At 38.6% G+C, this 24,352-nt stretch overlaps 1 protein-coding gene across 1 annotated transcript; it reads right to left on the bottom strand.

The window, feature by feature from the left end:
- Window positions 1-126: 126 nt before the first annotated feature.
- On the bottom strand, window positions 127-24,116 carry LOC143275803 (cytosol aminopeptidase-like). The gene is made up of 14 exons (XM_076580084.1): window positions 23,977-24,116; window positions 19,567-19,688; window positions 18,761-18,921; window positions 18,192-18,260; window positions 17,364-17,478; window positions 16,310-16,468; window positions 14,368-14,523; window positions 12,177-12,301; window positions 11,659-11,747; window positions 9,570-9,672; window positions 7,936-8,015; window positions 6,392-6,541; window positions 4,573-4,666; window positions 127-3,245 (listed from the first exon to the last, which is right to left on the bottom strand). The coding sequence occupies exons 1-14, from the start codon at window positions 24,064-24,066 to the stop codon at window positions 3,187-3,189; spliced, it is 1,572 nt and encodes a 523-aa protein (XP_076436199.1). The 5' UTR covers window positions 24,067-24,116; the 3' UTR covers window positions 127-3,186.
- Window positions 24,117-24,352: the final 236 nt, after the last annotated feature.

The following is a 24,352-nucleotide window of genomic DNA, read 5'->3' as shown; positions in this document are numbered from 1 at the left end:
TAGACATTTAAGGGTTCAAACAAAAGTCTGTATTGTCCACTGAAGTGTTGCTTTACACTTTGTGATGTGTGAATGCTTTCAGTAATGCTTGCAGTATATGTTTTAAGTTCTTGTTTGTTGTTGTTGTTGTTGTTTTTTTTTTTTTTATAACTGTATTAACATGTTTCACTCAATCTGCAGTCTAATTTGAAAGAACACAGTATAGGTAAGGAAAGTTACTTTTCATTGCTGGAGTGGATTACTATCTGTTTAGAAAGGCTTCCATTTTGTTTGGAGCTCCCTGTTCAGCCTGTCTCAAGGAAAATGTGTTCAAACAGTTGTTATCTTATTGGTGTAAGACCTACTCATACAAATAAACAACACTGCTGTCGGAGACACTAGCAGTCAGAAGCTGTTGTGACCAAACTGTGAGAGGTTTGTTATGCACAAGTATGATCTCAGAGACAGCAACATTTTTCACCACCTCCATCACCAAAACTTTGTTCTCTGTTTTCTGGCAATATGCAACCATTATTGTATTCCTGTTTTTACATGCTGTTATTGAAAGAAGAGTGGCAGTGAAAAAATACAGAATACACTGCTCAGTGCTGAACCTGTTGAGTAAGATTACCATTACTTGATCACAGAATTAAGTGATTCCTGTTGTCTCTGTCAGTCTGTTTTATTCTTACTTAACAGTATGTAACATTTGTACCAACCATTGACGGTTTAGTCATATTTCAGATTTTATTTTGTCAAGTCAAAGTCTTTACATGCTTGTTGATACACACTGCATTGTTCAAGGCAGCCTGTGATGGTGTCTTTGCAATATTCACTGCATGTGCTGTTCTCAACACATTTTGGATGGTCTACTTTACACATGGTACTTCAGTAATAAATGTATTACACAGTGAAGAAAAGTGGTGTGTGTCCTCCACTCTGAAAGTATGCAGAATGTGTGCATGCAGTCACTGAAGCTTGAGAGAAAGAAAGGGAGAGGTGGTTGTGAGGATCACAAAGGCATGTGTTGCATAAAATCTTAAGTCAACATTTTTTTCCTTCATTAGAAATATGTTTATTTTTTCTAACATTAAAAAAAAAAAAAGAAGTAGATAGGTGTTGATATTTCTTCTAACATTGAAAATAAAATTCACATATATGTGCACCAGCATACAATGACACATGTACACACACCATTCAAAAACATTTTGGAACATAAATTGCTTACACAAAAGCAGCACACAAACACAGGAGCAGGAACCAAAAATATGTACCATAAAGTTCGGTCTATAAGCCGCGACTTTTTACCCCTGCTTCAACCTCCGCGGATTATACAATGATGCGGCTTATTTGAGGATCTTAACGATCCCGGGAGTGTCACGTTCTCATCTATTCTTAGCTGCCTTTCAACTCACCAGAATCATGATTTCTGTCCATGAATTTTTGGATGAGCTTCACGATAGTGTGCTAACTGTTCACGTTTTATAAATCAAATCCCCACACATTAAAGCCTTCAGATCAGCATTCAGTTCTACTCTGCTCAAGCGTACACCCTCATCATGCCCAAAACGTGACGCAATGCCAATGATGCAGCCTTCAAACTGAAGACGATCGACCTAGCAGACGACAGTGCAAGTGGCGAACCAGCAGCGACCTCCACTTTGCGTTCATGTTCATGAAGTGAAAGTGAGGCTGAAGTCAGTGACAAGATGGCTGAGGAAGCTGTGCTGGTTCTCTTCAACTGGGACACTAACGACGAAGATTTCAGTGGATTCAGTTAGCAGGATGACGTTGAATAAATGTGACTATCCCTAAATTATGGATCTTATTTTTGTTGTGTTCATTTTTTAATTTTTTTGTGGCACTAGCAGTATTTTCGCTAGCTTTTCTTTGTGTTGTTCCCACTTGTGTTTATTTCATAACCTACAGTACTGACAGCTTTTCTGTAGTATCAGTATGTGTTCCGGTACCGGAAATAAGTGCAGCTTATAAGCCAGTTCAATTTTTTCCTAAATTTAGTGGGTGCGGCTTATATACCAGTGCGCTCAATAGACAGAACTTTATGGTAATATAATTAATAAGGGTTGGCATTGCTTGAACCTGTATGAAAAGTTACTATGAACAAATATTGTCAAAACGAAAGTGAACTTCAAACTGAGGGAACAACAATATTACAATATACCAGCAAAATATTGTTACAATATACCATTTCATCAACACTCAAAAATCACATCAACTCACCATGTTGGCAGATACACAAGCATTCATTTTGAAATTCAGTTTTTAAATAGACACTTGGGTGAAAGCATCAGAACAATCAACCAACAAACATTGTGTGTTAAAAAATCATGGAGTAAAACCTCCCTTATTCAGTCTATGATGCTAAAATATTTTAGACAAGTATCAAAACTTACCCGATGATCCACAAACATTTGTGCCACATAAAGATGTAAGACAAATGGCCTCTGACGAGAAACAACAAGCAAATGAAGACTTGTTTAATGCTGCTCTATTTGTTACCGGAAACAACTGATCAATTAAGAAATTCCTTAGTAATGCTGAAGCAATCATCATACACTGCTCTCTATTCACTACAAATTAAATAAGTGAATAAGAGATTCCTTTGTAATACTGAAGTACTTAATTATTCATAAAATACCACTCTCTCTTCATTACAAATCATAAACAACTTTTGAGTAAGAGAAGCAAGGCTTCCAAAGGTTCCCCCATGAGATCCACTCTATGTAGGAATTGAGAAACTGAAAAATAGGATACTGTTAGGCATGGGACAACTGGAAAAGTCATATTTACACCTACCATCCTACAATGCTTGGTTCTTATACCATTAACTATTGCCAAGAAAACGCAAACATAAACGTTTACCACCACTGACTCGCACCATGCACACAAATACATACAGACTGAGACAATGCACACACACTCCAGAGATTCATCAGTAATGCTGTGGCTCCAAAGCTAAGCTCTAATGCTGAATGGATCACTGATGAATACAAAAATCTTTTGCAACGAAGTACATCCAAACATGATGACAATATGCATGATTTTCTCACTGGTTCACATCTTTTGAGGAAAGGAAGCAGTCCAAATGGCATTGCCTGTGCACACTGACTGAGCACAATCATAAACTTTAAATGGTTATAACCCAGGCGGTGTTCACATGAAGTTTCACAGACTTCACACCAATGCTTATGCACTTGACTTGCCAAGCCGTTGCAAGAATTCCACAATGGTTCTGGTCGGCCGTCCTGCACATGACATCACAAAGTGGTTACAGAAGAGTGAATTCCAGGCATACCTCTTAATGATAAAGGTAAAAATAGCATTCCAGGTATATCTCTTATGCAGAGATGCTAACCCCTGTCAAGTGTTTGCAGGAACAATCAGGAAATTTGGTAGGAACACTTGGACTCCGAGCCACATCAGCAAACGTACATTTTATCTACAAGGCATACAAACACTTGGGCCTACCTCTGACATGGTATAACTGTTAGGATTAAACTGATTGGTCCACTCAATGCAGTTTCAATGTAAACATGCAATTGATTAGCTGAGCATCATCATGTGAGACTAAGGTTAGAAGTGACTGTCCTGGCCTCTTGATCGATAGGTCTAGAGCGTCTGGGTAATGTCATGACAGGAAAACATGTGACCATGCTATGAAGTAAAAAATGAACTCCTCTGAACAATTTTGACATTGATGTAATGTCAGAACAAACTGCGATCGAACATAACAAATATGGTGAAATCGTAATAGTTGGCATTTCTGCTTATGTTCTGATGTCTGAAAAGAAGTGAGATAGGTTAAAATAGCATTCAAGGTGTATCTCATGTTCTGATGTCTGGAAAGAAGCAGTTCAGGTCTATCAATATCTGGAAAGTAGTACAGTTCAAACAGCAGTTCGGGTCTATCTCTAACACATGTTCTGATGTCTGGAAAAAATGTATGGTTAAAATAGTATTCTAGCTGTCTCTCTGATTTTCTGTTGTCTGGAAAGAAGTGAAATAGGAGAAAATAGCATTCAACATTTATCTTTTTTTGTTGTTGTTCTGAAGTCTGGAAAGACTCACAAATGCAGCTGAAAACATGTAGACCCGGAAGGAGAGAGTTGGAAGTTTCATATTGATTCAGTACTTTTTGACACAAAAAACACTTTTATCAGAACGCATGATTCAATCAATACAAGACTGAGGCTATGCCTCTGCACAATACCACACCTGTTAACACACTGTATCATACTTCAATGCACTTTGCAATGAACAATGTTGTTCATCTGATATTGCTTTGTAACCTGAAAAAAAAAAACCATCCTGCAGAAAAAAAGAATTCAGTACTGATTACCTCCATCAGATTTTGGTTCCACTCATTTCAAGTGTCTGGGACATAAACTTGAGCACTTAAGTTTCCCCACAAAATATTGCCCTGTGATTTCGCCTCAGAGACACAGGACATGCTACTCCACAGTCCACTTCATATTACCTAATGTAACTTAGAACAAAGTCTGTCTCTCTCTTCACACGCACAAACACGCCACACACACACACACACCACACACACACAACCAGCCTCAGTACCTGACATTCCTCTGTTCAGGTAAGAAACCTCATCTCTGTTCATCATAACACCTGCGATGTCAAGGTGCACCCAATGCTTGACCGTCACAAATTCCTGTAAATAAAAAAAAATCCATGCCACTGTTGAAATGAAATCTCCCATGCATGGAAATTTGCATATGCCAAAATGCTCACATGGCTGACATATTTAATTCCCTTCAAGCAAACCTTGTAATTTTATGTTAAGGAAAACATGTTTGTCATTCATATTATACACTGACTTTTTCAGTGCCTATAGGACATCATTTGACATCCTGCACAAAGTGCTTCCCCAGTGCCTAAAACAACACATCCACTGATGTCCATCTATTCCAATTTTCCCTTTATCAGAATTTCCTTCAGTGAACATGAAGGTTATTTTGATGTGCCTGGGTGATAAAGATACTATTCAAATGAGCATACATCAGCAAACCCCTTTCTATTCAATAATGATTTGCAAACTGGACCAAGTGGAGTGCACATGAAAAGGGGCTTTGCCTCTTGTGCAAGCAAGCTGTCAGAAACTTTGTCCAGCAAACACAGTGATCCCAGTCAACAAATTTACACACCTTTGCATGCAGTGCAAATGATTAGGAAAAGGTATAACGAAGGAGATGGAACTCTTCTGTCTGATGATTTGTTTGAACAATAAGTAAATGGAGATAGTGACAAAACTGACAGCCCGTTCCACATTCATTCAATCCATTTATCAAATCAGACAGTATTTTTGAGCAGGTGACAATGACTGACAAACTGTGCACGTAGGAAGAGGGGGAAGTGAGGGAGAGGAGTGGTGCAAGACAATATGTTGAATGCTGGTCAAAAGGCGTGGGAGGGGATGTGGCTGTGGACGGCAGTAAACTGTTCCTTTCAGTGGGAATGGACAACAGTCAATAATCCATGGTTTTCATGAAACTCTGGGTTGAAAAGTCAATGGACGGGAAACACATGCTTTTATTTCTTCACGTTTTTTGTCATTGATCAGATGGTTGACATATTTGTACAGGGGTCAAACTGGATGCACATCAGACAAGTTAGTCAGCCCCGGTGCAACCTGGAGGAAATGAGTGTCATCAAAGAGCTTCCTGTTCTAAAGGGGGTAAACTCTTTGCTGTCAAAAAGTTTGACTGCTCAAGTTTCTGAGAACATTTTAATGTTGACTGAACCCATGTTTGTCGTTGTTGGGACAGTTACTCACTTACATGTCTACAAGAGTTGTGATTTGTTATCATAAACTTACAGCCTGTTTCATTTTCTTCTGTGGGTATAATCTGACAACAAGCATGTTATTTCCAGCCGCTTTTTTTTTTAATTTTTTATTTTTTAGGTAGTAGGTAGAAACAGACTAGAATTCTCTGGCACTGAACAGAATAAAGCTGACCGTGCCATAAAGACCAGAGCTATGTCTATCAACACTTAAGACTAAAGCAAAGAATGGCAGTGCTGTTTGCATGTGGTAGTCATACAGTTGCCATGCACTGACAAAAGTAGTGACAGAAATGAAATATTCAAAAGATGGAAAACTATCACCATCAGCAAACAAAAGAAAGGATTTCAGATAGGTTTCGAACAAGCTCTCCATAGCTATGGCACTTCACAATGAAAAATATCTCCAATCTTACAAAGTTTGCATTCTTTAATATCATGTTATGCACTCGCCTACTCCATATATGCCACACACAGTTTCACAAGTCTAATATCCCATTTCGTGAACAGATGTTAAATCAAACAGAAAACACACATACACACACTGTCTCACACACTCTATGACACATACATACACATGTATTCAGACACATGCCTTCAGAAAAGCTGCTGCAGTGCAAGATCCCGCCGACCGTGGGAACTTGCCCACATTGTTGACGTCCGCAAGCTGACATGTGGTCACATGATTCTTGTACAGTTCGAACAGTGGCATGCGCCACAGGCGATCTCCTGTCCGTGACCCGGCCTGAAAACAGATGGATGCTGGTACGGTGACTGACTTCTCAGTTGCTTTCAGATTTTTTACTAAAAATTCACTGACTGACAACATTGCAGAAAACAGTTTGTAGAGGCCCAGGGCCTGTCACACAGCCAACAGACTTGAAGAAATCTGGTTAACAGTTGTTTTGTGTGGTGCCCCAATAATGATTTATTATAAAGTGTGCTATGAGGCAGACACGAATATTCTGCCGTAAATATCTTTCATCATTTTGGCAGTCAGAGTGGGTGGAAGTGAAAGGACAAGGTGACAACTGAAAGAAACAATACCCATGGCTGTCTTTTCATGTCAGTCTGAAGTACTGATTTATTCCTTTCCTTCAGAAAACAGCATTCCTATTGACTGCACAAATCAATTCCAAATTAAAACAAGATTTGATCTGTGATAACACCCTATTTGCCTCTCATAGAAAATATGAATATACAACAAAAAAAAGTTAGCAGGCTACTGACTGCTTTAGTTTCATGGAGTTGTTAAAGCATGCTGATTCATAAACTTGAACATAATTTTGTGATGTCAACAAGTCATTTTGTGCGACTGCTGATATTTAGTTCTGTGTTGTAATAGCAGGGTGGATAGCATGCTGCATTTCATATCAAATATGTTCTGAAAATGGTGTTCAAAGAAAAGAAAAACGAAAACGAAAAGAAAGTGTGGAAGATGAAAGTGAAAGATTTGAAAACAAACAAACAAAAAAAACCAAACAAACAGGGGCAGATCACAACTTTTAAAAATAAATCTTAAACATGAATGTTTTATGAAATCACAATGAGATGGAAGACAGTGAAGGGAGTGAGTGCTGACATGTTGGATGTGGGTGTGGATGGAAGGGTGATCATTCACTCTTTCTGTTGCTTAAATTGTGTTATTGTCAGGATCTGTTCTTAATCTCTGTACTGTGAAACATGTATGTATATATAAATCACTATAGATATGTTCATATGTGTGTGTGTGTGTGTGTGTGTGTGTGTGTGTGATTGTGTGGGTGGATGCACATGTGCAGGCGTGTACATGTTCGAACTGTGTGTGTGCCTTTGTGTGTGTGTCTGTGCATGGTGTGCACACATGTGCAGGCCTGTATAAGTTCAAACTGTGTGTGTGTGTGTGTGTGTGTGTGTGTGTGTGCACAAGCCGGGGTGCACATGTGCGCAGACGTGTACATGTTCAAACTGTGTGTGTGTGTGCATGAATACTTTATGGATGGGATTGTGTGCTCATGCCATTGTTTTAAATTTTTCTCCATTCTTGTGTCTGTTTTTCTGCATGTATCTTTTAACCTTCCAATGTGTCACTGTAAAGCACATTGTGCTCTGTAGGTATGCACTATAAAAAAAAACAAAACATTCGTTAATAATGATCACCTGCTGAAGATGGTCCCAGGCCACATCACAGTTAGTGTAGGCTGCAGCTGCTCCTGCTCCTAAGGCCACGTCTATGGCCCCTGTAGATGATACACAAACACACTTTTACTTTCTTTCCTTGTTTTGCTGCTTAAAGCACAGCCAGCCACACAGAGCCTTATCAGGGCTTGAAACGTTAAGAACTTATATACTGATCCTGTAGGTCCTGATGGATGGGAGGGGGATGTGGGGAGGATATATAGGGGGAAGGAGAGGGATGGGGTGGAAAGAGAGAGAGAGGGAAAATGGAAAAGAAAAGTGGGCACAAGTACAGTCGTATTCATGCAAACTTGCCTTTGATATTCTGGCAATTTATCTACAGAGGATTAAAAAAACAACAAACTTACATGAACATAAAGATGAATATACATACACAGGCATACAAAACCCAAAGTCACCACCAGGCAGCTGACATGTCCTTGGCGTTAAAAAGAATACAACAATGCTAGAATGCCCAATTATCAAGTACAGAAAAAAAGACAAATAATATCTATGGCTTTCTTGAAAGAAAAAAAAAAGAAGGTGAACAGACCAGAAGGCAAAAACAAACTCACATCCCCCACACTCACACCCCCCAACACGCACATACGCTCTCCCCCTCACCTACGCTCAAAACGGAAACATTCATCTACAATTTTTTGTCTGTTGGATTTTATGGACAAATTCTTTTTTCAGTAATCACTGAGAGCTTTTTCATGTCAGGCTTTTTTTCTTGCCCTTGTGTGGCATGGCATGGCCACATAACAAGATCCATTGTTAAAACAATCCTCCAAGGAACTGCTGAAGGAGGGAAACAGAGGGGAAGACAGAAAAAAACCCAAAAAACCCCACAAAAAACGATGGAATGAAAACATTGCAGAATGGATAGAAAAACCATTTGCAGAGACCCAGGTTTCACACACAACCGACAGACTTGAAGAAATCTGGTGAACAGTTCTTCTTTGTGGAATCCCAAAGACTCCTCACAGATATATATGGCAAAGTGATGGTGTCGCGGTACCACATTCGCCTAGGGAGCAAGATAACCTGAGCGTATCGGATTCAATCCCACACTTGCCAGAATTTTTTTCCCCTCCACTGGACCTTGAGTGGTGGTCTGGATGCAAGTCATTCAGATGAGATGACAAACCAATGTCCCATGTGCATGATGCACTTAACTCACTCAGTACGGCCAGTCCTCTCTTCTCTTCTACACACACCCCTCGGATGTCCAGTGGGTGTCTGAATGACCCAACCTTTAGCTTCCATCGTCAGAATTGTGGTATTCTTTGTCAACATTCACCTCTTCAGTGTAAGAGCCTTCCGCTTGCAATATTTTGATGATGGTAATTGGGGTGAAACGCTGTTAACGTCGTCTCTTTCGCCGTTCGTATGGAGAGAGTTAACCCGTGTTCAAGAATGCACCGCAACAAAACAGTTATCCCTGGCAAAATTCTGAAAAACAAAATCAACTCTAATAGTGCAACATGTATACTTGCACACAGAAAAGAATGGGGGTGGCACTGCACTGTGGTGATACAGTTCAATGAAGTACAGAGTTAGGAGAAAAGAAGAATAAGAAGAAAGAAGATAAGTGTGGTGTTTCGCTGTGTTACCTGTCAGGGTGGCTATGTCCAGCATCAGGCTGGGTTGGAATGTTTCAGCATAACACAGTGTGTCTGCCAGGATCAGTCGGCCTTCTGCATCTGTGTTGTCCACCTGCATCACCACATATATGCTGTGTCACTATGTGGCACCTTTGTGTGGCTGGGTATGGGGTTAAACCCTTGACTGCTGAGAACACTGAGGAAGGAGTTTGAAAGGCAGTGAAGACATTCTGTGCACTTTTTGTTGATGTAACTGATTTTGCTGACCAAAGGCATTGAAGACTTTCTGTGTACTTTTTGTTGATGTAACTGATTTTGCTGACCAAAGGCAGTGATTACTTTTTGTGTACTTTTGATGACAAAACTGATCTTGCTGACCAAAGGTAGTGATTACTTTTGGTGTACATTTTGTTGACATAACTGATTTTGCTAACCAAAGGTAGTGAAGACTTTCTATGCAATTTTTGTTGATGTAACTGATTTTGCTGACCAAAGGCATTGAAGACTTTCTGTGTACTTTTTGTTGATGTAACTGATTTTGCTGACCAAAGGCAGTGATTACTTTTTGTGTACTTTTGATGACAAAACTGATCTTGCTGACCAAAGGTAGTGATTACTTTTGGTGTACATTTTGTTGACATAACTGATTTTGCTAACCAAAGGTAGTGAAGACTTTCTATGCACTTTTTGTTGATGTAACTGATTTTGCTAACCAAAAGCAGTGATTACTTTCTGTGTACTTTTTGTTGATGTAACTGATTTTGCTAACCAAAGGCAGTGGAGACTTTCTGTGTACTTTTGGTTGATGTAACTGATTTTGCTCACCAAAGGCAGTGATTACTTTCTGTGTACTTTTTGTTGATGTAACTTATTTTGCTGACCAAAGGCAGTGATTATTTTTTGTGTACTTTTTGATAATGTAACTGTTTTTGCTGACCAAAAGTAATGCAATCCCAGCAGGAAAAACTCCTGATACACAATGGTGACAGACATCCTCATCTGTAAGCTCAATTTTATCTGAGTGAGGTGACAGCCTTCTACTATTAAATTATCCATCCTCTCCATTACAACACATCACTGGAGAAGTCATAAGGCAAAAATAACTATGTCACTGTTTCATTTTCGACCTTCTTGTGGTATTTGGTACTCACATAAACATAAACCCTTTCAAAGTACTTGACATTTAAGTTTCTCATTCAAACTTTAAAAAGACTTGCTCACAATACCTATTGTAAATGGCACACTTGGTTTAAAAAAGAAAAAAAGAAGAAAAAAAGAAGAAAGCAACTCCCCTAACAACAACAACCCCCCCCCAAAAAAAAAAACAACAACAAAAAAACCCACCATAACAACAACAAAAAACAAAAACAGTTGGAACAAAAAATATAATATCCTTAGTATACGAAGTTAGATTTCTAATGAAGACCATCATGTGTCTGTTTTTAAGTTGTATAAGTTCATTTCTTTACTCATTTATGTATTATAAAAAACAAAATAAACAAACAAAACAGAAAAACAAACAAACGAAAAAATCAAAAGAAATCTTGACTTTCCCATAATTTACAAAACAGCCATTGCCTGTTTGTAAAATGTTCTCTCAACACCAAACCAGGTGTATAAACCTTTTGGCATGTATGATCAGTGACCCTCGGAGACTGGTAACTGATCACATATCTATTGTCACAAAAAACAAAACAATAAAAGTGATGTACAGTGTATGGCCTGGGGAATACTTTTCTTGAGTTGCAGACTCCCTGCGTAACAGATTCCATAAAAAAGAAAGAAAGAAAAAAAAAATCTACTTATGTGCTCATTTATCATTCCTGCAAACAATTTCATGCACACACACACACATTCAGAGAGAGTGCACACACTCAAACTCACACAAGATGCAGAGCATACACCCTTCCTTCTACACACACTGTCTACTTTACCAGATGAGACAAAACTATCAATTTCTTCCCTTTCTGTTGGTGATCCATATATAAAATCCACAGGCAGCCGTTTCCATACCAATGTGCTCTACGACCAGAAAACTATGGTGCTGCAGAAAAAAGAAAGACAGAAAGACAGGCGACACACCAGACTGTTTACACACCTGGATTGTCTTTCCATTTCTGGCAGTGATCACATCCCCTGGTTTCATGGCGTGTCCACTGGGCATGTTTTCACACAGCGCTATAAAACCTGAAAACACCCATGTACCCAATTTCTGATGAAACATTCTCGGTGAAACATGATTGCTATTTACGTTATCAATGAAAACATTTTTTAAAAGTATTATTGCTACAGTATTAGTTATAACTAATACAGACTATGAACATGCATGCATGATAGTGTGTATGTGTTGTGTGAGGAGGGTAAGGTGGGAATGGTGTGAACGTTGTGAGTGGTGTAATGAGTTTGTATCTTTAACATTTTTTCTATAGTCCTGTGCCATATTCATACCACATGTATTGTGAAACATGCTTTGAGCCACAGGGTAGGCATATGCCCTTCTCTTTATCTAATCTAAAATACCTGTCTCCACGGGTTGGGACATATTTCTTAAGATCTTTAAAATGACCATCCTTTTACCTATATGAGAACTCAAGACAACCATCACACACTGATCACCTCTGATGTTGATGGGAAGTTTCAGACGGGAAGCAGTCATGATGGCACCGGCAACACATGCCGCACCCCCCATGTCGGCACGCATTTTGTCCATGTCTGCAGAAGGCTTCAGAGAAATGCCACCCCTGTTGAATAAAAGTAAGGCCTTTGATGCAAAGGTAAGTATTGTCAAATCATGTTATCATGATTTTTTTGTGTGTGTGTATATATATTTTTTACACTGGCCACAGTCATGACTACCCGAGATTTCGCTTTCAGTGACATGGACCACAAAAAACAGGGACTCACAGACAAAATCAGGGGCAAACTTGAGCACTTACCAACCAATTCACAAACGTACAAAAGTGAAATGCTTTGTAGCATTACAAAAATGAGTGGTCTGCAGAAGAGATCAATAGTAAACACTCCTCAAGTCTCTTAAGTCACTGTCCTTGTAAGATCTCAACAGAACTCCTGCTCTACACTTGTTGGTTAATGTAGCTTCTAAGATGACATGTCCATGTCTGCTCCAAAATTCATAAAAAAACAGTTACTTTCACTCTTTTTTCATGAAGTGGGTTGTGACTGTTATCATCATAATCCAAATCTACACATGAACCATCAACTTCACCACTACACAAGTTTTCTTCCCCAATATCCAAACGAACTGTCTTGAGCATATAACAATTATTATATAAGTTTTAAAGCAATTCTGTTACATTGTTTTTTAAATTGTTTGATGTTCAAGCCCAACCTATAGTACAGTACGGTGCTGAGATTTGGGGGTTGGAAAAAGGGTAAGAGATAGAAAAACTACAATTGTTTGCTATGAAAAGGTTTTTGCAGGTTGGCAGAAGAACGCCAAAAGACTTACGATGAGCTTGGTAGGTGCCCCACTTATATTAATTCGTATGTAAAATGCATTAGGTATTGGTTAAAACTGGTTTAAATGAATGAATGCAGATTGCCTGCTCAAGCTTATAAAGTGTTATTTGATTTGGATGCCACGGGAAGGGTAACATGGGTAACTAGCATTTGAAAATGTTTATGTAGTAATGGTTTTGCGTTTGTATGGCTTAATCAAGGGGTTGGATGTGTTCATAAATTTCTTGTTTGCTTTAAACAGCGTATGGTCGACTGTAGATGGCAGGAGTGGAACGACCATGTACAAAATAGTGAAAGATTTTCTTTGTTCCGATTGTTTAAAAGGAATCGTTTCACAGAACCATATTCAGCAAAGAATATTAACCGAGTCACTAGATGTGCTTGAACAAGGTTTCGTTTTGGTGTATCTGATATCAATGTACACAGTAAAAGATACAAGACCAGCACTGTAAACGATATGGTATGTCCGTTATGTAGATCTGCAAAAGAAGATGAAGTCCATTTCGTATTATGTTGTCCTGTATTAGATGACTTGAGACAAAGATATATTCTGTTGAGATACAATAGCAGACCAAGTAATTTTCATTACTTCTGTCTTCTACAAATAATAACATTTTTTCAAATCTTGCCATATTTATCTAAAGTCATTAAAATGACATAGTTTCACGATTGGTTAAACAGAACAGAGCTTTGTTTGAGCATACATGTTGTAAGATTATATCCTTATGCAAATCTATTCTTTCAAAATATGGAATCACCCCTTTAAATAGGGCCATGGCCGTACTGAATAAACTTTCATTTCGTTTTGTTTCATTTCCCCAATATCCATACCTTTTAATAATGTATTTCCTGAGCCACTTCTAAGGCTGTAAACATTCCAAAAATGAGCTGAGATTGATCTTTGCTGGACAACATCATTTTGGCCAACTGTGTCTGGAAGTGACTTCAGAATTTCCCACTGCCTAGGTATCATACAGTAGACTGCCAAGGGATGTAAGCAATCTTCAAACATTCTAGAAGACATGGAGAAACAAAGTTGGAAATTTTCCTTTAACTGTCAATCATGAATCGCAGATGAAAATTGGATACACGAGATACATCCTGTAGGCGTTTAACAGTGCAACAAAAGGGACATAAGTCTTATGTCCCAAGTCAGGCAACAGGCTAAACAAATGCACGCATGTATGAAGCGATACCTACTTGTAAACTTTCATTCAGCTGCATCCAAACCAGCTTTACTTGCTCACTTTTGTCAAACAGAAAAGTTCCACCAGTGCTTAGAATCCCTCTTTGGAACACAACAAGAACAATATTTCAAAAACCTTACGCGTCAAAGGTGATGCCTTTTCCAACCAGAGCAACAGGGGGCATGGAGGATGATGCCCCCTGGTAGTGTATCTCCAGGAATTTTGGAGGTTCTATGGAACCCTGGGCCACAGCAAGGAATGCTCCCATCTTCTCTGACTCTGCCCACTTGCGATCCCTGACACACACACACACACACTCTCACAGGGCTCATATAGTTCACATTTGTTTTTTCATGGATTCTGGTGGGTACCGTCAACATGCTGTGTCTATAATGTTGTGTGTACTGTGGAGAACACAGTCTTGATATACATGTGTGTGTGTGTGTGTGTGTGTGTGTGTGTGTGTGTGTGTGTGTACTTCTTATTTATGTATTGGCATGTCGGTCTGTCTGTATGTATGGCCAACCCCCTTGCTTTTTATGAGATGTGGCATGTTTTCTGTTGATTGCTGCACATTAGCTCCGCCTTCCTATGCTGAGCCCTATGCACAGTGAATATAAATCCCTGATGGCTGTAAAAGGCTATTGGTCCTTCTCTGCATATACACATGTACAAAGTCTTGTTTACGGTAAAGTCTTGGTCTTCTTCATTCATGGGCTGCGACTCACGCTTCCACTCTGACTCATATAGACAAGTGGGCTTTTATGTATATGCAGTCATACTCTGTTTTCAAAGGGGGTGCATGCTGGGTATGTTCTTGTTTCCATAACCCACCAAACACTGACATGAATTATGCAATCTTTCATGTGCATGTTTGATCTTCTGCATGCGTATACACACAAAAGGCGTTCAGGCACCAGCAGTTCTTCACATCATGTCTTGGTCAGAGAACTAGTCTCCAAATTAGCATGAAACAACCGTTACTGATGTGCTGTCAGCACCAATGAGGACATTGCCTTCAAAAGAAGGGTGTGGGTGCTACAGTGTGTAGTGTGCCTGCAGGTCCATCCTGTCCCTGATCCCTTCCCTTCTCCTCCCTCCCCTCCTTCCTACCCACGCTTCTCCCTGCCATTCCCAACTCTGTTGATGTCAGGTCAACCCCATGTTCCCCTTCCCTCCACACTACTTCTCTGTGTCCAGCTGTTTGTGGCAATGTTGTGAGCGAGTACGCTGGTGCGATATGCTGAAGCAGAAAGCTGTATACTCATGTGGTCTGTTTGTTGACCATCTCCCCAAGGACTGTTATGGTCTCTTGATCTAGCCAGGGATCTAGCGCTCACCATCTTCACCTGTCCATCTCTTTGCCCCTCTCTCTATACTTTTTATTCTCTCCCCTTCCCAGCTTCTCTCCCCTCATGATGTGGGTTCTGTTGTCTTTGGTTTCAAACATCAGCATGCAAGAAAATTATGCTAAAGCCGACTCTGATCAGATGGCATTCATTTAAGTAATCTGTCACATGTACATATGCCTTCCCTTTACACACACAGCTATAGTGGGAGACAGCACCTTAGTGGCAAGGACAGGAATAAATTCATGCTAATACTATCTTTGATCAGGCAGTTTAGCATACCACTACCCCTCCATTTCCTTGTTCAACCCCCTCCACTCTCCTTGTCACGTAATGCATTAATTATGTAGTCCCAGCATTTCCAAATTGGGTCTAAAAGAAAAGGCAAAACAATGCAAAGCAGTGTGTGTGTCAGTCCATCACTGCAGCTCACTAAGACATGTCCAGATTACTCTGTTTGATTTCACTGACTGGGAAGGTTCTAATTTGTGAACAGTGCCCACAGATTTGTTCAATCATAATGGAAACATGCTTAAAAAAAAACTAAGTACATATACACTGGTGTTGTACACTGAGGATGTTGTTATTTGTATGTCAGACATTGTGTACTGTGGAAGGCATGTGTCAATGTGTACTGTACACTCACCTCCACCCCCATCCACCACTACACACACATACAAACTCACACACACACGCGCGTGCGCCCCCATAGATATGAATTTCTTTCTTTTACCTGACAATCAGAGAACAGTTGGGTGCAAGCTGCTTGGTAACCTCTTTACAAAAAATGCTGGGGGTCATTTTGTTGGAGGGAGCTTCCATCAGATGGCGTGCAAGATTCTGTCCCTTCCCAAGCAATGTGCCTCGTTCCCACTTTGTCTGATACTCACTCCTATAAACACAAAAAGATTTTTTTCCCTTTTCAACAAGATCTAAGAATTAAAAGCCATTAGCAGTAAGTTAAACACAGAAAACATATGAAAAAGAACATGGGTAAGTTTGTCAGCATACAGCTGTTAAATTTTACACATTTTATCTTTTATCACTACAAAATATATCCATCATATGACAGTCTTTAATTGTTCATACAACATTTTACAAATGTGTATATTAAACATAGATGGTAAAAAAATAAATAAAATTAAAAAAAAAACAGAAAAAAGGAACAAGGGCAAGATTCTGGTGTTTTATGCTGCTAAGTTTGTCAGCACACAGCTGTTAAATCTGACAGTGATACATTTTTACCGTACCTCTTATCATCACAAAATCCACACAGTATATGGCTGTCTTTTATTGTCATTACAAGCAAGTAAAAAAATAAAAATAAAAAATTTTAAAAAATATTTATTTTTAATCCGGTGCCTGTCAAGTTTTTGCAATGATCTGTCCTATTTTTGTCTGACCAGAAGCAATGAGTTAACCAATGTGATTAGCAGGACCACACCAAGAAGATTCCTGTGAACACCTGTGCACATACAAAGCTCAATTTCTTTTTGTATTGACAATCCATTTTCTCCTCTCCATCACATTTCCTATTCACTTTCTGTTTCTCAGCTGTACACTTCTTAGTTTTCTTTATTTTATAATTCATGCCACAATGTTTAAATTTCTACCTGCTGAGACATCTGTCATAAATTTTGAGCATATGTGTACATTACAACAGGGCTTTCCAGCTAGATTCATCATATCTGCATTGTGACATTTTCAAATAAAATATGGCTAAAACCAACAAGATTACATTTAAAAGTTTGACTTCAGTGTTCACTGTGTCAGATGGTGTGTCTCACCCGTCAAAAGGCAAAAAACTGGTGTTACAGGTGACCTTGACTGGATCCTTCCGTTTGTCTTCTGCCTTCAGTTCATCATAGGAATAGAGAGACAAGAAACTGCCTTCCGCTGCCGCTATACAGGTTAACAGACACACATCAATCTGATGTAGGTTACATGCTATTTCTGAGGGAAACAAAACTATACTAGGCCTGCAAAAGTCTTTCAAAATTTCACAATAAGCACTTGTATTGTGTGTTTCTCCAGACTCTGTTTAAATGTTGTTTTAAGAATGCTTTTGATTTAAGGGAAACAAAAATAAAAGACACACATTTTAAAACTTCACAACCAGGTGGTTGTTTTTGGTTTGTTTTTTTCTGGGACAGCATTTCAGATTTGAACTGGAGGAAAGGTGAGAGAGAGTGGCTTTTTTTTCTTCTTAAATTTGAAAATCTATGTATGTATCTATCTGTATGTCATGGCCTGCTCGCATCATAATAGATGTGTCAGACCAGTCTTATGTGACCCAGGTAACACATAAACAAATCGATCCCTTGAGGAAGGAACAAGAGCATTCCAAAAATTCAGAAGACATAATAGAATTATATAGATTGATGTGTTTATTTTTCATTATCTTTTTTTTCTCTCTCCTCCTATCTCTCTCTCTCTTATAATTATATATATATATATATATATATATATATATATATATATATATATATATATATATATATATATAACAAAGACTCTTTCAACATACATTAACCAGCAATGTGAGAATTTTTGTTTGTGCTGTTCTACTTTCCTGACCACACCACAGTTTCTGACAGAGTTAGCAGCAGCACTACCTTCAGCATCTCCACAGGGATCCACTTCCACCTGGGTTTCCCCAGCATTCTGCAACTGTCTGCAGGCACCTGCCCAGCAAACACACAATGACAACTGTACGCCAGTGTACTATGCCAAGCACAACTATCTATTTATATAGAAATCTATCACTGCCCTTTATAGCCCAGCCAACCACACAGGGCCATATCATAGCAAAAAAATACCATCAATATCCATCCTGTGAAACATGGAAAAAAGAAGGAAAAAACAAACCAAAAAAAAAAAAAAAAAAACCCACCTGGAAAATAAAATTAGACACAACAATAGTCATATTCATGCACATGTGAACTATTTTGGAAAAAAAATATTTTGCAGGAAGAGACTGGAAGCATAGAATGAAATTAATCTGATGAACATGGGTTTTATATATATAAAAAAAAACACATTTGATATTCCTCTAATATGCCAGCACTTTCTTCCCTAGTAATGTCACAGTATCTTCAAACACAAATAATAAGAACAATTTTCATCATCAATTAAAACTACTGACAGACACAGTAGTTCATTCACTTTCTGTGAAGTGACTCACTGGCAACAGCAGATCGCACATTCTCCCTCCCCTCGTCGAACTGATTCAGGGGACAGAACCCAGCATCCTGTTTCCCCAAGTTGGCAACAGCGACAGTTGTGTAGTCTCCCCCTAGTCCATACAACACACGGCTGTTCCCTGGCTTCAGTTTTCGACTTGCACTGTGGAAAAAAAACAAAAAACAAACAATATATATATATATATATATACTTGATTAGATTTGATACATATCACATTAAACAAATGCTTTATGATGGAAGGAAAGGCTCCCAACACTAGCTTTTTTGCATACACAAAATGAAAGACATATGGTCAAGCATAAATTCATGCAAACTTCCATAGAGAAATAAGGTCTAAAGGTGGTCTTGGGAGATAAAAATCACAATTGTTGCAGCTTGTTCAAAAACTCTGTTTTCTCCTGGACTGCATGGTCTGGGGGAGAATTGATCAAAAGGAAATGATTGTTACACTGGGGTTTTATAGCATGTGCATCATCTTACACAGTAACAGTGTTTTCATATTATAAAGCAGTCGGAAGACTGAACTGCATAACTTTTAAAAACTGTTTACACCATGCAATAATTCACATTTCTACACAAAATTAAACATTTCTTGTCACAGAATCTTTCCCTCTCACTGTCTCAGACTATCAGTACATACTGGTTCAAGTTGGATACGTGTGTACAAATGCATGTGATTTAAACTGGTAGCAGCTGAGTGTGATATGATTAACTAAAAGTGAATATTATTAGTAGCAACATCAATACATTTCAAAGAGAACAGGGTTCCAATGTCTGGAAACTTACACCGTAAGTATTTTTTGAAGCTGTCCATTCTGGCTCTGATCAAACTTATTGGCAGTGGGAGTCAAGATGAGTGGTCCCCCTTCCTCTTGCGGATCGTATGCTCCAAGAACTAGTCCACGTCCCTGTACATATAACTTACACTAACATTTTGTCATTTATTGTCTCACACACACAGAGACACAACACAGACACACACACATAGACATACACACACACATTGTTTGTGAAGCCACAATGTTGCAGGAGTTACAGTCTCCACCCACATAGGAGCTTATATTCGATGCATGAATACCTTTTTCTTCTCAGGTTTAATATAAGACACATCATCTTAAGTGTCTCCATGAATGACAACAACCTTTGCATGAGGCCATGTTGTTTTCTTTAGAAAGCAGTGCCTTAAGGAAACCATGTAACACACAACACACCTGTCATCTGGGTCTACATTTTGCTGATTTTCATTGAAGTTGGTTTGAATACCCCTGTTCCTTTCTTATTTTTCCTTAAAGGCATATCTAATAATAATTAAAAAAATGTGTTATGCATTGCTTTTACATTACTTTTGATTTTTCACCCTCATGTCCCAAAAGTGTTTCCAAATTCCAGTATTGTACATGTGCACATAATTAATCTTATACATTGATTATATATGTGCAGCAACACTCCCACCAAGTTACACACACACACACACAGAGCCAGGTTTGCCACTGTGGCAATTTTCTTTGGATACCAAAATAAGGAAATCACCTTGATACTACAATGTTGTCAGCTTCTGGGACAAACGCATTACTTTGAACAGCCATCAAAAGTTCTCTGTCAGTTCTTCTTCTTCTTCTTTCCCTTGATAAAGTTAAGAGAGATGAGTTTAGACAGCGGAAAGACAATGGAGAGGATGTGGTCTGGCATAAAGGTGATGTGATGTCTCGTGCTGAAAGAGATGCTTTAATCAAGAGCGGAAGGGACGGGAACTTAGCGGGGAGGGAAGAAGCAGGAGGAGCAGTGGCAAGTAGCCCTGCCCAAATTTGACTTCCCAGTGCCAAGGGAACAAAGAACAATGTAAATACGTGTTTTGTACATAGACCAACAAACAAATCTTCTTTTTCTCATAAGTTTTCTTCTCTGAAATGTTATTATGCAAACGCTGACAAACAAACTAAATGAACTGGGACTATTGTGTAACATACACAACTTTGACATTATTGCTTTAACTGAAGTATTACCAAAAAACTCCAAGGTTAAAATTGAAAATTTTGTACTTCCTGGTTATACAGGTTTTACAAACAACAAGGGAAGAGGTGTCAGTCTGTTCGTGCGGGAAGGGTGGGAGGTGTCCAGAATTGTAGAAATTGAAAGGATCTTTTCTCCTTCAATTTTTTGTAAAATATCATTACCTGGTAGTAACGAGCACATCATTTTTGGTGTAGTGTACAGATCCCCCAACTCAGATTATGAGGATCATGCTAGTGTAATTAAACTAATAAACAATGTATTTAACAGTTTTAAAAACAAGGTTATTGTCTCTGGAGATTTTAATTATCCAGAAATTGACTGGCAAAATGTGATAAGTTGTAAAAATGAGGACCACCCAGCTACAAAATTTTTGGATTGTGTTCAACAAAATTACGTTGTACAAATGGCTTCCGAGCCCACTCATTATAGAGGTTTACAAAAACCTAATGTGCTAGATCTGTTGTTTACCAACTCTTATGAAAACATCTACACTTTGGATTACTGGCCCCCTCTAGGGAAGAGCCACCATTCTGCCCTCTACTTTGATGTTCAGATCAAGTGGGAACATCCATCTGGTCACTCTGAAATATCAACTAGATAAAGGAGATTACGAAGGCATGAAGCATTACGTAGGTGAGATAAACTGGGATGACCTTTTGAAAAATGAGACATCTGTGGATGAAACCTGGGAACTTATTCATGATGTAATAATAAAGTCCATGAACAAATTTATTCCAAAAAAATCATTCAAACAAGGACCCTCCAATAAACAAAGACGTGATCCCATTCCCCAGTCACTTTTAGATAAAATTCATCAAAAGCGTAGAGCCTTTAAAAAATATAAGAAATATCCCACAAGTGAGAACTATAAAATATATGCACGTGCTAGAAACCAGGTAAAATGGGAGTCAAGTAAAAACGTGAAAGCTAAGGAAACTAAATTAGCTAAAGAATCTAAGCATAATCCAAAAGGATTCTTCCGTTATGTTGCAAGTAAAACTCTGCCAAGAGAACAAATTGCTAATCTAATAAAGGAAGATGGTACCTTAACACAAAATGACTCAGAAAAAGCAGCTGTGCTAAACAGATTTTTTGCTTGTGTTTTTACCTGAGGAGAGTAACGTAAATGTCCCAGAGTTTTCATGTAAGACAGAAGTTACTGAAATTTCCAACGTGGAGGTCACAGTTGAACAGATGAAAAAAGCTCTAAAGAGCCTAAACCCATCAAAGTCCCCAGGACCTGATGAGATACACCCACGAGTATTAATAGAGCTTGCTGAAGTTATTGCTCACCCACTTAAGATCTTGTTTGATAGAACACTAGATAAGGGTGAAATACCAAAAGCTTGGAAAGAAGCAGAAGTACGTCCTATCTTTAAGAAAGGTAACAAAAATTCCGCGGGTAACTATCGTCCACTCAGTCTAACATCAGTTGTCTGTAAAGTTTTTGAGGGTTTTATTCGAGATGCTCTCTGCCAACATTTAACCAAACATGATCTGTTATCTAGAGAACAGTTTGGATTTACCAGAGGGCGCTCATGTGTTACACAACTACTTGTTACATTACAAGATTGGTTAGTCATGCTAGATGAGAAGGTACCAGTAGATGCAGTCTACCTTGATCTAAGGAAAGCTTTTGATACAGTTCCCCATCACAGACTCATGAATAAACTAGGAGGCTATGGGATAAAAGGCAAGGTACTATTGTGGATCAGAGATTTTCTAAATGGAAGATCACAGTTTGTAAGTGTAAATAGTAGTAAATCATCAAAGGTTAAGGTAACTAGTGGTGTACCACAAGGTAGTGTTCTTGGCCCAACCTTGTTCATATACTTTATAAATGATATGCCTGGTGAGGTAGATTGTAAAGTAAAAATTTTTGCAGACGACACCAAGGCTAACTCTGCCATCCAAAATACAGAAGATAGAGATCACTTGCAAATGTGTATACATAATCTGGTTAAATGGACAAATACTTGGCTGTTGCAATTTAACAGCGAGAAATGCAAAGTTCTGCACCTTGGAAAGAATAATCCACAGTATCAGTACACGATACAGGAAAAGGGGGTAACTCGAACAATGGATAGTACAACAGCGGAAAGAGATCTAGGGATCACGATGGACCCAGAACTAAGCTTTGAGGCACATATAAATAATATAGTGAAAAAGGGAAATCAAATTTCTGGTCTTCTTGTGAGAACTATAACTAATAAATCTCCCGAAATTATGATTCCATTGTTCAAAGCTCTGGTTAGACCCATTATTGAATATGGAAACTCAGTATGGTGCCCTTACCTTAAAAAGCACATAAATATGATTGAAGGAGTTCAACGCAGATTTACCAAGTGTATAACTAGTAATACTATTAGTACTCGTGATCTTAGTTATGAGGAGCGCCTGGGTCTTTTTAATATGCCTAGCCTTGAGTTTAGAAGATTAAGAGGTGATCTCATTGAAGTATATAAGATCATGCACAATATTTATGATCCTTGCACCACCTCTTCATTGTTTACTATGGCTAACTACGATAAAACTCGAGGGCACAACTTCAAAATAAACAAAACTAATTTCGTAACTAACCAGTTCCGCAAGTTCTTTACTAACCGTATCATAAATCTGTGGAATAACCTTTCCTATGACACCATCAATGCACCATCGGTAAACGCCTTCAAAAATCACATTGACAAAAAGTTTAAGAACCTTGTATTTTCCACAGAGTTAAATCTTTACTGAGCTGTAGATAAATATAGTATACACTATGCCAGATTTAAACAAGGGTTTGTTCACAACAAGTGATCCAAAGCACATAAATGGACACTGATTACGAGGGCAAAAGGCTTTTAGCCTATAGCCAAACATTTCTGTGATTCTGTGATTGACTACCGCCTTCAGCATTGTGAAGATTCTGCAGATGCTACTTTCACCACTAGCAAAACAAAACAAAATTTTAACGAGGTACATGCGTTCTCCCAAGTCCATTGTGACGGCGGCAAAAATTGGCTACTGCAACGCATCTGATTTATTCTCATCTAGTTTCAATTGTAACATGCGTTAGGACTGAACCACGCTTTGTAACCTTGTGTCATCCCAACGGCCTCGCAACGGTCGCATGAGGAAAAATTTTTCTCATGTCTGCAGTCTAGTAACGTATTCAGGACATTAGAATGCACAAACATAACATACCTTTCCAGCGGAGCTATAATTCCGATGTATCCTCTTAAAAGGACGAGCAGCAGGCCTATACAAAACTCGGACAATTTTTGAAGAAAACATGACTTTGAGAAGTTCAGCCAACCCATACTTTAAATCCTATGTAATCTGGGTGAGCTCCCTTTGATTACAGGGTCAAAGTCTCAAACAGATTCCGGGTAAAAATAGTAAAACTACTGCTCGAAAAACTTTCCCATTTATTAACCTTTTTAAAGGAAGGCGAAAAAGAGATAGAACTAGACATTCTATTTTGTAGGGTTGGCTATGCAGATGAAAATCATACTATATGCATGTGAGGGGAACAGAAATAATATGAGCTATGCACCACTTGCGTTCCGCGCCACTGACA

This window comes from Babylonia areolata, chromosome 2 (assembly GCF_041734735.1).
Source record: "Babylonia areolata isolate BAREFJ2019XMU chromosome 2, ASM4173473v1, whole genome shotgun sequence".
Classification (NCBI taxonomy): domain Eukaryota; kingdom Metazoa; phylum Mollusca; class Gastropoda; order Neogastropoda; family Buccinidae; genus Babylonia; species Babylonia areolata.
Note: the sequence above shows the minus strand (reverse complement) of the source record. Positions and strands in the feature narration are given on the sequence as shown.